Source organism: Clytia hemisphaerica, unplaced genomic scaffold, assembly GCF_902728285.1.
Source record: "Clytia hemisphaerica strain Z4C2 unplaced genomic scaffold, Clytia hemisphaerica genome assembly, whole genome shotgun sequence".
Taxonomy (NCBI): Eukaryota; Metazoa; Cnidaria; class Hydrozoa; order Leptothecata; family Clytiidae; genus Clytia; species Clytia hemisphaerica.
The window spans coordinates 5235-20606 of NW_027104150.1; the positions used below are offsets into that span (position 1 = coordinate 5235).

Here is a 15372-nt window from a genome sequence, read left to right on the forward strand (position 1 = left end):
ATGATATATTCCATTGTACATCAAAAGAAGATAAAATTTTGTTACAGTACACAAGTCTGACTAAGTTCAAAATATTTTTGAAAAATTTTTGTAACCTTTTTTAGAACTCGTTAGAAATAGAAACAATCTGAATAATTTGTCTTACTAAAGGGTCTTTCTACTATAGTCTACTGAAAGCTGTAAATAACTTATCAACAATTTTACAAACCTCTTTTAGTTATACACCATTTTGTATGCCTGGATTTCAATACTGATTCAATTTCTATTTGTTTTATTAGGGTCATGACGTAAGGACAGTTACTGGCTGATTTTGAAATGCACTTGAAAAACGATGCTGCAAAACAAAAATGTATGTTGCTACCATGCAATCAAGATATTTATATGCTTCATGTGGTAGTTCGTTTCAACTTGGTAATATTTTCATTGCAATAATTGGTTGCTGAATGATAGAAGGTATTCTTGCACTCTTTAATGCTTAAATTGTAAGAGTCAATCTGTACCATCTTCAAGGGATTGACAATACTGTACCATCACGTGTTGTATAGCACAATAACCTCAGTCTAATAAGTGAACAACTAAACTGAGGACTGGAGTGAGATTGTGGGTCATATTTTTGGAAAATATTACCGTAATATAATTTTATAAGACTCCCTCCCAAAAATTCGCGAAAGTTTGTACGCCTAAAGTACTCTAGGTCCCAAGTATATTATAAATTATGATAAAATATTGCAAAATCTAATAAAAGTGGGGGTCTGAATAACAAGGTGGAGTTTAAAAATTTTCGGTCTGGTTCAGATTTATGCTTCTTTTACTGTGTAGATTTTTCGTTGGATAATGTGTTTAAGGTTTGAAAATATTCTTCAAAGGCATTCAAAAATATCCCAGAATATGTTAAATTGAGAAAATGGAGAGACTTTTGGTTTACCAAAATGTCGGAGTCCACAATTTTTTTTTAAATTACAAAGTAGGTGGGACGTTTATTCAGACTAGGGCATTTTGGGAAAATCATCTTGATATCAGTTTTTAATAATGACTTGTACTTTATGGTTTTTCTACCCTCCCCTAATTGAGCACAAAAGAGTTTATTTGGCATAGCTTTCATTATTCATAGTGTCATCTTTTTAGAGTGATTTGCATAATTTTTTAATTTATTATACAGTATTTTTATATTTTTCATATTTTTTACTTCATTAGTTTTTATATTTATAATACCGGCTGATACCCTCAGGCGCCCAATCTCCCCTAAAACCCACCGCCCATAATTTGTTCCACCATTCCGCCATTCAGAAACTTTTTGACTTTTTTCTAGGAAGTTTGACTTACCCTCGGATTCGAGAGTCTGTTTAATTATCAAAAATATAGAATAGTTTTGAAACACCCGGTATATAAGTTGAACCTTTTTGACGACGATGTGAGGAATCAATTCCAGTTTCCCAAACATTGAAAGTTTACTCTCTCTCTCTCTCTCTCTCTCTCTCTCAAACTCGCAAAGGGATCACACAATTTTTTATACTTATGTATAAGGGTATTTTAAATAGTGCAATTTAAAGATTATGCTTGTTTTTTTTTGTGATTTAGGAGATTAAATTATTTGAAACTTTGTTAACTGAGGCTCAGCATATGCTTTATAGGCAATTTTTAATTTTTCCAAGAGATCAGTTCTGGATATGCTGTTAGCAGTCTGCTTCTAAAAATGTCTATAATTTAGTAGAATTGATCTCCATTGTAGAAAGCATTCCCAAAGTATTTAACGAGGATTTCGCACTTACGGGAATAGAAATTTCAATGTATCCTTTAATGTCCTTTGAAGCCCTATGGCAAATCTATTCCTTGATAGGGACGAAGATTCTAAAAACTTTAATTTAGATTAGTTATTTTACTATTGAAAATGAAATTAAATTATAGAAATTACACGCATTTTTTATAAGAACCAGTAAATTCTTGCTCAGGCTGGGCTGTTCTTAATTTTTGCAATTTTCCAGTCTTAAATGTTCTTATGATTAGCCGCTTAGTTTCTTTACTAAAAAAAATCAGTTAAAATCTATTAAAATAAGTGTTTTCTTGATAATTTCTGAAAGCTGAGGCTCAGATTGTTCTTAATTGTTCTTAGGTTTTGGCCAAATTTCAGCCTCGTGTTCTAATAAAATTGTTCTTATACAAAACGTGTAATTTGTCATTCAGAATTATTTCATTTAGACTACTTAATTTTTTAGCAAAAAGTCATAACTACCGTACTATTTTGTTTCATATTTTCTGTTTTCTATGCTTTGTAAATATATGAATTGTTCGTTTTAATGTCACAGAAAAAATTTATCCGCACATAAACACAAATTATTTAACCCTTTAAGTGCCGATGTCGTATATATACGACATGGGCTATATAGGAGGGCGAAGCCCTCCTGTAATGCCCAGTTTGAGTTAGAAATCGTTATTTTTGGTCGAACTCTTAGGAATTAGATTGTCCTTTATGGTCAAGCAAAAAAAAATTCAAAAGTGAGTCTTTCCAGCGAAATTTTAAGCAAAAAAGTCAAAAAATTGCAAAAAATTGACAAAAATTCACTTTTTTGAGATTCTGCCCGTTTTTTGACATTTTTGGTCAACGAGTGATCCAAGAACCTCCAAATTTGGCCCTGTTTTACTTTATTCTGTCTTCTAGTGAATTGATTTGAAATTTTACCACTGGGCACCTTTTCATCAGTTCAGTCAGGTCCGCGCAGCGGGCCTGACTGCTTTAATTCCCTAACCTACCCCCCCCCCTGGCCGCCGCCCACCACGCCGTTCCTAATCGGGCGGCGCCGAAGGCGCCCAAAAGAAAGAAGAGACTCTAAGCTATCCAACGAGCTATATACGAGCTTCTAATTCCTTCTAGATCAGGAGATATAAGCCCTTAAAGTTTGAACTAGCGATTTTTTAAAAAAAAATTAGAAAAAAGGACCCTGGCACTCAAAGGGTTAAAAGATCTCTCATTTACTTTTGAAGACTTGTTAATGAAAGATTTCGAAAAAAGCAAAAATCATCTTCCAAAGTATTTAGAAAGTTTCGGAATATGAAATTTCAACATATTAGGAAGTTAGGAATTTAATTTTTCAAGCCTGTTTGAAAGTTTGAGAATGTGGTCTTTCAACTTTTTTGGAAAGTTGGAAAGACGATCTGATCGAAAGATGTTGGAAGGTAAGGTGCACAACCTTCCCAATCCTTGTTGAAAGACAAACTTTAAAACCTGTCGAAAGATGTCGGAATATGAAATTTCAACATATTAGGAAGTTAGGAATTTAATTTTTCAAGCCTGTTTGAAAGTTTGAGAATGTGGTCTTTCAACGTTTTTGGAAAGTTTGGGAAGACGATCTGGTCGAAAGATGTTGGAAGGTAAGGTGCACAACTTCCCAATCCTTGTTGAAAGACCAACTTTAAAACCTGTCGAAAGATGTCAGAATATGAAATTTCAACATATTAGGAAGTTAGGAATTTCATTTTCCCAGCCTGTTTGAAAGTTTGAGAAGGTCGTCTTTCAACTTTTTTGGAAAGATGGGAAGATGATCTGGTCGAAAGATGTTGAAAGGTAAGGTGCACATCTTTCCAATTTTTGTTGAAAGACCAACTTTCAACTCTGTCGAAAGGTGTTGAAATGTGACCTTCCTACATCTTTCCGACGATTTGAAAGACATTATTTCGCCCAGTGAAAGGGTACAAGTTCCGAATGGATTTTTGAGCAAATTTTAATTTTTAAATGTGAACTCTTCATCATTGAGAGAGGAAAGCCAAACTTAAAATACGAAGAAAACAATACAGAGCTGTTGATGAAGGCCAAAACCCTACCCTGAGTATCAGAGGTTAAGTTTTCGAAGAAAATATTAACCTCTGAAGACCGATAATAGAAATTTTATCGCGCATGTGTCAATCTAATCATTGTAGAAAGAATCAGAGATGAAGAGCAAATAATACCTTATTAATGTCTAGCAAACTGTATCAGTATGCAGTTTACTATTTACGAATTCCCCAGAAACCTCCAAGTGTAATCGAAGTGATTTTCTTTCGAAAGAAATCTTTTACATGATCCCCGAATGTATAGCAGTAATTACTAAACTATTAATTATGGAAATGTCACTTTCAATTGAATCGAAATAATAGACATCTTTATGTTATGATTCTCTATCACTGACTCTTTTTAAAAAGCATTGATGATATTTCTTTGTTGTGTTTTCAACGACGGGAATAAAAATGTCAACTTTGAACCTCATCCAAGATCTTGGATGGTCGTCATGGTTACTTTTGTCTTCGTTGATTGCGCGCTGAATAGAATCTCGATTCGTCGGCACAGTGTAAATATATGATTTTGAGCTGTGCTTTTCACGGTACCAAAACCCACCTTTCCAAAAGAAAAAGTTTAACAACTGAACCCAAAACTAGCAATAAACCAATCCAAAGAAAATTGCATACTTTGAAGTTAGTTCAGCGGCTAAAAAGTACAATTACTTAAAATGAAAAAGACGTTGTTTTTTTTTAAATAGTACTAACCCAGTAGAATTTCAAGCATTTTATCCGCCATCTTTGACTTTCCCCTCGTATGATTCCATATTTAAAAACTTACTTTATTTGAAAATTAGCTATGCTTTCTCTAAAGTTGAGCGTCCTAAAATTTGCGACTCAGAATATTATTTTTTAATATTTGAATTGAATCACATTATTTGATATGCTAAAATATTTGTTTCAATGTTTGGTTGTAAGCTTTGAAAGCGAAGTATGATTAGATTTGCCCACCTCCCCCGAAATAAACGAAATTTCTACCTTTTAACGTACGATCTATAAATCGATTCATTTTATTTACTCGAGTGACTTAGGGCAAGTCTCAGAAACCTAACAGTTTACCCTAAGTTTTCGCTACCAATAGCAGCCAGATTCAGAGATCCACTTAGGGCTCTAAAGTACCTCTATACCTTAAGGTTTCAGGACCCGGTTGTTACGTAATTAAATATTAACCTAAAAATTAATTATTAAAGAAATTGTAATCATGACGTCATAATTTGATCGAATTTGGTGACGTCATGAATCGTATAATCGCTATAATATTAAAAATACATGTCCAATCTTTCCCAAATTTGAACCAAAGATGCATCTAACTGGAATGTAGCTTTTTGAAAAAAAAAATTTTGAAAAATTTGATGACGTCAGCAAAAAATTGCATTTTTCGATTTTTTTCATTTTTTGCTGACGTCATCAAAATTTTCAAAAAATCTTTCATTGAAAAGTTCCGCACCATTAAGATGCATCTTTGGTCCAAATTTGAGAAAGATTCGACATGTACTTTTAGAGTTAGAGCTAATTTACGATTTATGACGTCATAATTTGATGACGTCATAATTCACACTTTCTTTAATAATTAATTTTTAGGTTAATATTTAATTACGTAACAACCGGGTCCTGAAACCTTAAGGTATAGGTCATCTAAAAATCCATAAGTGAATCCCTGAGAATGGGTGCTATTGGTCGCGGATTCGGGATTTGTGATTTTTAAAAATCTAGACACGCCCTAACTCACCCGAGTATTTGTAAAACAACACAATAGAATTTTTCATAAATTATTTTGAGTGCACCGACTGGCTCGTTTTGGAACCATTACCAGGATAATCAAATCCCTTGAGTTTTCAAAATCAATTATTCTCGAGTGTGTCAATAATGAGGTGAATTTTCTGGTCTGTAAAATTTATCAAATTTTGCGATTTTCATAATGAAGAGTATTGAGCTCAAATTTAAACGTATAAACAAGTTCAGAATATTGTTTAATTGATTTAATGTGAAAATATAACCTTTTAACTGAAGTTTAGGGCAAGCTCTTTTGTTAAAACTGTCAAAAACGGCGAGTAAATGACCACTGAAGTAAGGTCCCAAAATTGCTGTTTATCAAAAAAAGCAACAACTCGGCCGAGAGTTAAGGGTCAAAAACAACTGTTTAGGGTGGCCTGCACATAGGGGCACCTGATCTAGGGTCGGGGCTAATTTTAAGGCTTAAATATTTTCTTCAGGAAGTTATTTTGTCCGAGGAAATTTCGAAGTCCAGACTTTGATCTCCTGTTATTCGAGATAGGGACCATGAAAGAATAGCCCCGACCCACGGTTCGGTCCGCAATTTATCTGGCTTTCAAGAAAATCTAAAATGGCTTTTTGATAGCCAATACAATCGCTGCATTTGCAGGTTTAGTGGGACCCATTACTCTGCTAAAGAAAATTCATTGGATTCTAGGAAACATCAAAATTACAGACCAGACGAAGAATTACGTAATGCCCTCTACAAGCCATTGTGATTGGCTGATCGGGAAAAAGACGCGGAATCTGATTGGCGTAGAAAAAAGTGAATTTTTTTTAAGAAGGAGGCGGGGAAGAAAATCCAGGCGAAATGAGCCAAAATGAACTTCAAAAATTGAAAGGAAAGAAATGAATTTTATTCTTCTTGTGAATTATTTTATAGGTCATTCATAGTACAGGGATGTATCTAAACTAGAAAGACTAGATATCAGATTTAGAACAACAAAACAAGGTGACTTTTTGATACACAATGCACAATATATTTTAAAAAATCCAGAAAAAAATGACTCCAAAACCATCTGAAATCCATTTTTTCTACATCCTGAAGAAGAAAAAGAAAGAATATGAATAAATCTAATATAAATCAATGTTTCTGTCATCATTCCTTAGAGATAAAGAGGATACTTTCAGTGAGACAGGGATGGTTATCATAAATACCCATATAATACTTCCATATTCTTAAAAGCATTTTAATCTACTTTCTGCCAGAACAGGGATATTAAAACATGAAAGAGCCTTAGCTCATCTGTAGGGAAATTAAATATCTAAAGTGAGGTGAGTGAAGGGGGTTTAGCATTCGCCAGTTAATAATAATGAGCTGAGTCAGGCTGGATTCTCCATGAATTTCGACCAATTTATTTTGAGGTGGTAGAAGTTTCACAACTCCTTCTTCAGTTGACAGTGAGAGAATTCTCTTGCTCTTGTCATCTGCTTGACTTGAATAATATCAAGAATCCACAATTAATAAAAGTTAACTAACCTTTGGTTTATTGCAGTTGAGCTCCAGCACGCATTCAAAATTCAAATTCAAAAACATCTCAAAACTGAAGAAAGCTCGGTTCTTTTTTCTTGATCCCATCTTCTTCGTTCTTAAATTGCGATAACATCATCATCATCATCATCATCATCATTGACAACACCAAAAAAATCTAAAGCTTTTTGGAGAATAAAATAAAGAATTGTAAACAACAAAAGTGAATAAAAATCAAAACTGAAGCTATAACTCTGGGCAAAAGTAATGCCCTCCCAATAAACTTGTGCATCCAAAATACAGTAAAATATACTGAGAAGTGTTTCCTGATTATAAATCATAATTCTTTGAAAGAAAATACATTTTGACTCTATTTAATGAAAAGAATATACAACATTTAGAAAAAGAAAATGTCAGAGTCCTTCCCCTCTCAGAAAAAAAAATCAATGATTTCGAAAGATCAAGAGACAAATAACATTCTCCAGACTGTCCAGATTAAACCAAGAAACATAGGATATTATGGAGCGGTATCCGTGTCAAAAACATCCAGTTTAGATAACGGTCGGAGGTTTGTAACTGATTGGGTCGGTTTGAAAGGTGATTGGGTCGGTTTACATAGTGATTGGGTCGGTTTAAAAGACGATTGGGTCGGTTTAAAAGACGATCGGGTCGGTTTGAAAGGTGATTGGGTCGGTTTAAGAAGTCATCGAGTCGGTTTAAAAGGTGATCGGGTCGGTTTAAAAGGTGATCGGGTCGGTTTAACAAGTGATTGAGTGAGTTTAGTAATTTTACTCAGTTTTAAGATCAATCGGAAGGAGTGCCGGTTTAAGTCGCCGGTTTTTTTCGGATTTCCCCGGGAATCGGATTACTCAATCCTCCAAGTCTGGTCTGGAGAATGTCACATTTCACTTTTCTTTCTCAATCAACTGTCAACTGATCTGATCAAGGATTTCAGATTTCGCATTGTTTACATCCCCAGCCTTGGAATACTTTCTCTTTTACTATTTTCCAGGCTGTACATCAAATCTACAGACCAGATTTACAAAAATCCGAAAAATCGTAATCCGATTGCCCGAAAAATCCGGCACTGTAAACCGGCGATGTTTTCGATTGGTTTGTAAATTACGATTGACTTCTGAACCGACCCGATCATGTCTTAAACTGACTAATTGACTTTAAAATTGACCTAGTCGACTTTTGAACCGGCCAACTTTTTAAAACTGACCTAATTGCATTTCAAACTGACCCAATGGTCTTAAAACCGCGTCCCAATCGCGTCTTAAACTGACCCAATCGATCTTTAAACTGATCACCTTTTAAACCGACCCGATCACCTTTTAAACCGACCCAATCACCTTTCAAACCGACCCAATCACCTTTCAAACCGACCCAATCACCTTTCAAACCGACCCGATCGTCTTTTAAACCGACCCAATCACTATGTAAACCGACCCAATCACCTTTCAAACCGACCCAATCAGTTACAAACCTCCAACCGTTATCTAAACTGGATGTTTTTGACACGGATACCGCTCCATAGATATATGGAATCTTAAGTCCGAACAATGGTCATTGTTTTGCATTGTTCTTAACAATGTCTTCGCATGCGCACACTTCGTCGGCGCGAATTCTAGCGGGAAGTTCAAAATGGCGATTTTCTTACACTGATTAGTTCCTTCACTTTTTTTGGTGACGCGGGAATTTTTTCATATTTTGTTTGATTTCATCGCATTGGAAAACCCAGTGAGGCTTTATTTCAAAGATTGTCTACCCCTTTGGGGTTTCCCTTTGAAATTTGACAGATTGGACTCGTTTATCCAAAATTATTCAAATTTGTTTTTGTGGTAGTTGCACGAGGAGACACAAGTTAGAGAGAACTCAGGTGAGTTTTGATTTTTCAATATTTTCTGAAATACATTTCCTTTTTTTATGATTTTTTCTGTGGCCACTCATGAATATAGCTAGAACACACTTATATCAGTTTAATTTGCAGGAACTTACAGGATTTTGGAGAAATTGGCTATTATTTTGCTCTGTAATTTAGGGGTGATCTGCACACTGCCTGAGTTTTTCTCTATTAAATACATCCTGGTCATATAATACAAGACTCTAAGGATCAAGGATTATTCTGAAAGGTACTCACTTGATTCTGGTTTCATTTTCTAAAAGATTTACTTTGGATTCAAAGTAATGTTCTATCTGAATAATTTGCTATAAATGGCCATGTTTGTTATAATTTTATTGTAAAATATCCTCTGAAAAGAGACATTTTTTTCTCAACTAAGCCAATTCTATTAGCTGTTCCTAATTTGAGAAGAGCTTTTCTGAGTGAGGACAAAGCAGTGAGCAATTATTGCCCTTGCCCAATCCAATAGCAACCATTTAACTTGTTTTTCTTTATGAGTTTCTAGGGTAGCCGCCAGGTTCGGGCTCGACTATTTCCATGAGAAAACCAGGCTATACCCAACAGCTAGCTTGACTTGAAAGTGACTTCTAGTGTCAAAATAATAACAAAAATTACTTATTGCAAAAATTTTGGTTACATTTAATTTTATTTTTAAATTATCTCTGTAAAATTGATTTGCTTTTATTTTGATCTTTCAGAATGGCCGAAAACCATAATGCTAAGTTGCAAAGGATTTGCAGAATATGTTGTATGGTGATCAAAACCGATAAATCTTACACCGAAAAAAGACCTATCACCGACTTTACAACTGAGATGAAAGCATTGTTTGACATTGATGTGTTGGTCACTCTTCATTGGACAGAGAAGAAACAAAGACGATTTAAAACCTTATTTTGAAATTACAGACAAAAGATTTAAGGTATTTTATTTACGCTATTAATTGTATTTTTATCTGATATTCCTGATTGCTTATTTTCTTACCTATCATACTTAAGGAAAGCCTACCAGAGTATTAGATTCTGGTGATATCTTTAGTTTTCATATAATTTATGATACCTTAAGGGAACTAATTTTTGCAGGAACTAAATTTTGCGGTTTTTGCGGATTTAGGCCTGTTTAGGCCCAAACCGCAAAATTAAGTTCCCGCTAAATTTTTAAAATGCGAAAACAAAGGCTGAATAATTCACAGTACGGCTCTAATTTTCTTTCAAGTGAGAAATCCGCAAAATTAAGTTCTCGTAAATATTTAATATTAAATCTTGAACTGCGAATCGCAAAAATTAGTTCCCGCAAAAATAAGTTCCCGCAAAAATTAGTTCCCGCAAAAAATAGCTCCCTTAAGTTAAGTTTCTCTGTATTTTAGTTTCTCGAAGATGAGTTATTGGATTTTTTTTCGGCTAGGGAAAAACAAGTCGAAAACCTGAAAGGTGTTCCTGAAGAGGTCAAACCAAAACTGATGATCAGCCGCCAAACAACCAATGGAATAAGAATAACAGGTAAGAAACGTTGGATAAGATTAACTTTGATATCTTGTATGTAGGTAAAGACATTTCCTGACATTGTGATGTTATTTTTAACGTGAATCAATAATATATTTGATAGTGGATGCAATATCACATTTTTCACTGAAATTCATTTCATTCATATCTACATTTTTCTCCTTTTTTAGTTCACTCATTCTGTTCACTTGCAAAGCATTTGCTGACAGAATTACCTGAAACCTACATACTACCTGACAAGTTTAACCAGGTATTATCTTTAATAATATTCTATTGCTCTTTTTTTGCTTTCGTTCTTGTATTTTAATGAATAAATATACTATGAAGCTGTCCAGCTCATCATCGAATCGGAATTGAACCACATATCAGTTTTACTACAGACTTGATTTTTGATTCAGCAATTGAATGGCTAAAATTACTTAAGAAAAGATTTTATTTAAATATTCTTTGATTTTTAGAATCCAGTAGAAAAGAATTTCTCCAAACAACGAATGCGTTGTGGTGGCTCCGATAACCCAACCATGCTACAATATTCTCAAAACGAACGAAAGATTATGCTGTTAAAGTCGGACATTTTACGTGTTGTCACTGCTAGCACAAGAGGACGTATTCAGCCAGTGCAGTCAGCCGATTACGATTTAAATGAACCCTTGCCAAAGAGGAAAAAGTAACTTTATGGTGGATGTCGTTGATTCATTTTTTTGAGCTCTGAATTATGTCTTCAGTTTATAAATTGGTGATTGCCAAATCGAGGCTCATACTTAGTGAGATACTGTTCTTAGTATATAGAATTTTTAGAGTATATTTGTTCAGGGTTTTTTATGCAAGTTCGTGCTTATTTCCCATCTAGAAGGATTTACATAATCGATCCACTATAAAATTATGCATCGTTTTTTTAGGGAAATTTAGCTTTATACTTAGGTGCATATTTTTTGCTCCCCTATTTTTATTATACATTCACTAGCTTGAAAAGATAATTCCTTTAAGAGGGGAAGACTAATTTGCATTTTTGTCTAGTTTATTTTTCGCTCCTAAAGTATCTAATCCGGGTAATTTTTTTCAAGCGAGTTTCATTTCCCGAGCACTAAAAATGAAAATCTTTGGCAAAAATTATGACTTCACACCTTACACGAAGATTAAATTATGATACAAAATATCATCCTAATTAATTCACTTAAGCTATGTAATTGATTTGATTTGTTAATTAAAGTGGTGGTAGTAATTTCTAATATAACTTTTCGACGATACAAATCCCATTAATTTTGACAGAATACCTCTAAAAATATCGCGAAAAGATTCTAGCTCTGTCGACATTCATTTGATTGACTTTGCATAATAGACTCTTCCAGAAAAAATTCGTTCATGGGGGGTGGAGGATATATTATTTTGTCTTTGATCTACCCCCATTTCGATTCGATTTTATACCCCCTGGACAAGCATCAAATTGACCCCCTGGACACAAATATTCACCCCATGGACATAGCAGTTTTTCAGGGTTTTTTTCTCAATACCCCCTGGACAAGATATCCTTCACCCCCCCCCCCCCATGAATAGATTTATCTGGTAGAGTCCATTGGTGTTGTATTCACTTAAATTATGCCGCAGAAATAATTATCGTTAAAAATGGTTTTGGCGCCCCGTGTTGAGAATAATTATCTAGCCTGAAGCAGCCAAAAAAAGCAAGCAAACGGGAGGCTAGCTTCAACTTGCTTAATGCAGAGGAAACCCCTAAATTTTTTAATAAGATTTCAACTTGCTTATCTTTTAGGATTTGCGGTGGAGGGATACAAACAATAAAATCTCTTCTGCTCGGAGAGAATGGTTTGTTTTGAGTGTAAAGGGAAAACCATTAGTAGATAGCTCGGCACACACGATTTCATTTCAATGTTCTAAAATTAGACATATATGATGGGATAATCCAATCACCCCCGTTCAAGAAAGACACAAGTAGAAATAAAACTTTTCAGGATAGAGGGTTTGTGATCTCTTCTCTGGCAGTACACTGTACTGTTAGTAGAGTTCAATTGTGCACTATTAAGTTCATAGTCAATCAGTCTATTTTGAATTATAGCAATGCCAAAAAGCAAAGGTGTAGAGAATTAATTTTCCAGAAGTGTTTTTGTCTTATAATTAATCAATGAATGAAAAATACCTTAATGACATTTTACAAAAACTATAATATGAAAAAAATAAGATTAAGATAAGATGATATTACTTTCCAAGTAATGAAATTGTCAGGCTTTAATTTAATAAATTAGTCAAATAAAGTTCAAAATCAAGAGCTGTACTATGAGTAAATCATGATCTCATCCTACCCATTTTTTAAGAAAGGCTAATAAAAAAGGCAGCTAAAATAACATCAAGATGCAATAGAAGACAAAAATATTCAAAAATCCATATTATAAAAATATTGAACCTGAAAGCTGTTCACAAACAAAAGAAATTTATGGAAATGATGCTTCAAATAAAAATAAACACCTTCAGGTTAAATGGCAGGTTGGCTTCTGTAAAACTTAATCAAAAAATGTTAAAATTCAATAAATCAAAATTTATAAAAATGGTAAAAGTCAAGATACAGCCCACATAAATAAAATACATAAAAAACTGTATGCTTAACAAAAATAAATTTATCAAAATTGTGCTCAGAATAAAAATACTTACACTCAGGTGGAATAGGTTTGTTTGAGCATGAAAGCTTTGTTGAAAAGCTTGAATAAGTTTATGTGGTAAGGTTTTGACACACTCTTCTTTTTCAATTTTTCATGCATTGCTTCAGATGAATCCTTCCACAAATATTTTGGCGTTTTCGTTACTTGATAGCGGAATGAGTTTTGAAGCCAACAATGCTGCACTTTTGCCAGGCTCTCTGATCATGAAGAAAGGGTCATCAGCAGCAGATTTTAACGATGTTTCCAATATGTTGACGGACGAATTTAAGAATTTTTCCTTCAACAACACAGCTGGTGTTTTTTTCTTTGGTGCAAATAGGTTTTTTGGGCTTTCCACTTGCTGCCGTTGGCTTCTTTGAGGACTGTGCTTTTGATCCTAAAAACATGAAAAGTTGAAAAAATGAGGTTCAAACTCTCGTTTCTTTAACACCCATGATGAAAAGGGCTATACTCAGGCATAAAATAGAACAGTCTCAGAGGGGCGGGAATGAGCAACAAAATCTACATATATCCAGAGTTTGCTTTAATAAATGCCATTCTTTATTTCTCGAAAAAAAAAAGCTATTACATAAAACAAGCTTCTATCTACCAAAAAAATTTGGTGAATCAAGTTTTAAATGAAGTTGAAAAACAAACAACCATTTGGCATTATAATCAAATCTATAAAACTCAACGTTGAACTTTATTTCACTGGAATCAAAATAATTTTGGCGTTTACCTGCCTTTGCATGTTTTTTTGTGTGTCTTTATTCCCCTTTCTCTGAAGTATTCTTTCTGACAAAGGTCACATTTAAATAATGGCTTAGAGTCTGAGACGTCTGACTCTGACTGAGGAAGTATAGTTTGCAATGTTTCCTCGTTGACAAAAAAACAATTGTGGGAACAGTGTCCATACTTATGTCTTCCTCGTGAATAAAGGATACTGGAACTGCAGCCTCTTTTTCAAACAAATCAACTGTCTGGATATCTTCAACTTCTTCAAATACAGGCGATAATTCATCGAAATCCAACTCAACAGGGCCAGCCATGATTTAGATTTCTTTGATTTGTTATATAAAACTTTCTTCCTCGTTCGTTTTGGTAGAAATTTTTGTTTATGTTTTGATAAAATTTCTCACGGAACCGAAGGAGACCCGGGGTAATATAATTTCAGCAATTTTCATTGGGTAATGGGGAACAATCAAATATTTTGGCGCGTCAATATAAACATATAAGTGGACCGCGCTTTTTATTGTTCTCTGATTCAACTAACAATTGCCGACGAAGTCGAGTGCAAAATATAACAATCGCTATTGTTTAGAAAAGATTCCATATATCCTATGTTTCTTGATTAAACGTACTTACTAAAATAAATTGTTTCAAAACATTCGAAAACATTTGCGCGCTCGTGTGAACACTCAAAAACATTCGATTTTCAAAGTGCTGTTTACATTTGAAAATTCGAATGTATTTTCCGCGTAAAGCTCTGTTTAGACTTAAACACGGAAAAAACTACAGACTCGCAAATTTCACCTCATTGATTTCCTCGAGATTCGAAAATGTCTAGGTTTTAAGTTTTTATTTTAGTGGGAATTTGATGGGCTTAAGATGGGGGTGTGGTTTATCAAAAATGTCGTCAACTTAATGAAGAGAAGAGAAATAGTTGTTGATAAATTACGATGTATAAAAGTGGACTCGTTCAGAAAATGTTCGTACATGGGGGGGGGGGTGGAGGATATATTGTCCAGGGGATAGTGAAAAATCTACAAAATCTGCCTTGCTTAGCGGGGGGGGGGAGGGGGCAAAACTGTTCTGTTTAGGGGTAATTATGAATATCCGGGGGATCAACTGATGCTTGTCCGGGGGGTCAAAAGTCTCGATCTCGATTTGCGTAGAATAAGACCAACACACAGGTTGCAAAATTATATCAATACAGTCAAAACATGTGATCACTCGAAAAATTTGTTGTGAATTTATTCCCATGTTACTTGCTTTACAACTTACAGCTGATAACTTTATTAGTGTCAATAAATTCGAACCAATTAGAAATGATTGTCATATGCACAAGCACATAAACATTTCCAGTAAAAGCGTGATTTTGTATTCAGACTTTAATTTTGCAACCTGTGTATTTTAAGGCTCAAAATACCAACTAAATTAGGACCTCAAGAAATGCGTGACAGGACAATTGCCCCCCAGACAATTCCCCCCCAGGACAATTACCCCCGGACAATTACCCCCCGAAAAATTACCCCCCGGACATTTGCC

At 34.3% G+C, this 15372-nt stretch overlaps 1 protein-coding gene across 1 annotated transcript; it reads left to right on the forward strand.

Moving 5' to 3' along the window:
• The first annotated feature begins 8617 nt into the window (after positions 1–8617).
• On the forward strand, positions 8618–11255 carry LOC136814032 (uncharacterized). The gene is made up of 5 exons (XM_067070537.1): positions 8618–8933; positions 9656–9876; positions 10321–10453; positions 10627–10706; positions 10915–11255. Exons 2-5 carry the CDS (start codon positions 9793–9795, stop codon positions 11125–11127), a joined length of 510 nt encoding a protein of 169 aa, XP_066926638.1. The 5' UTR covers positions 8618–8933; positions 9656–9792; the 3' UTR covers positions 11128–11255.
• The last annotated feature ends 4117 nt before the right edge of the window (positions 11256–15372 follow it).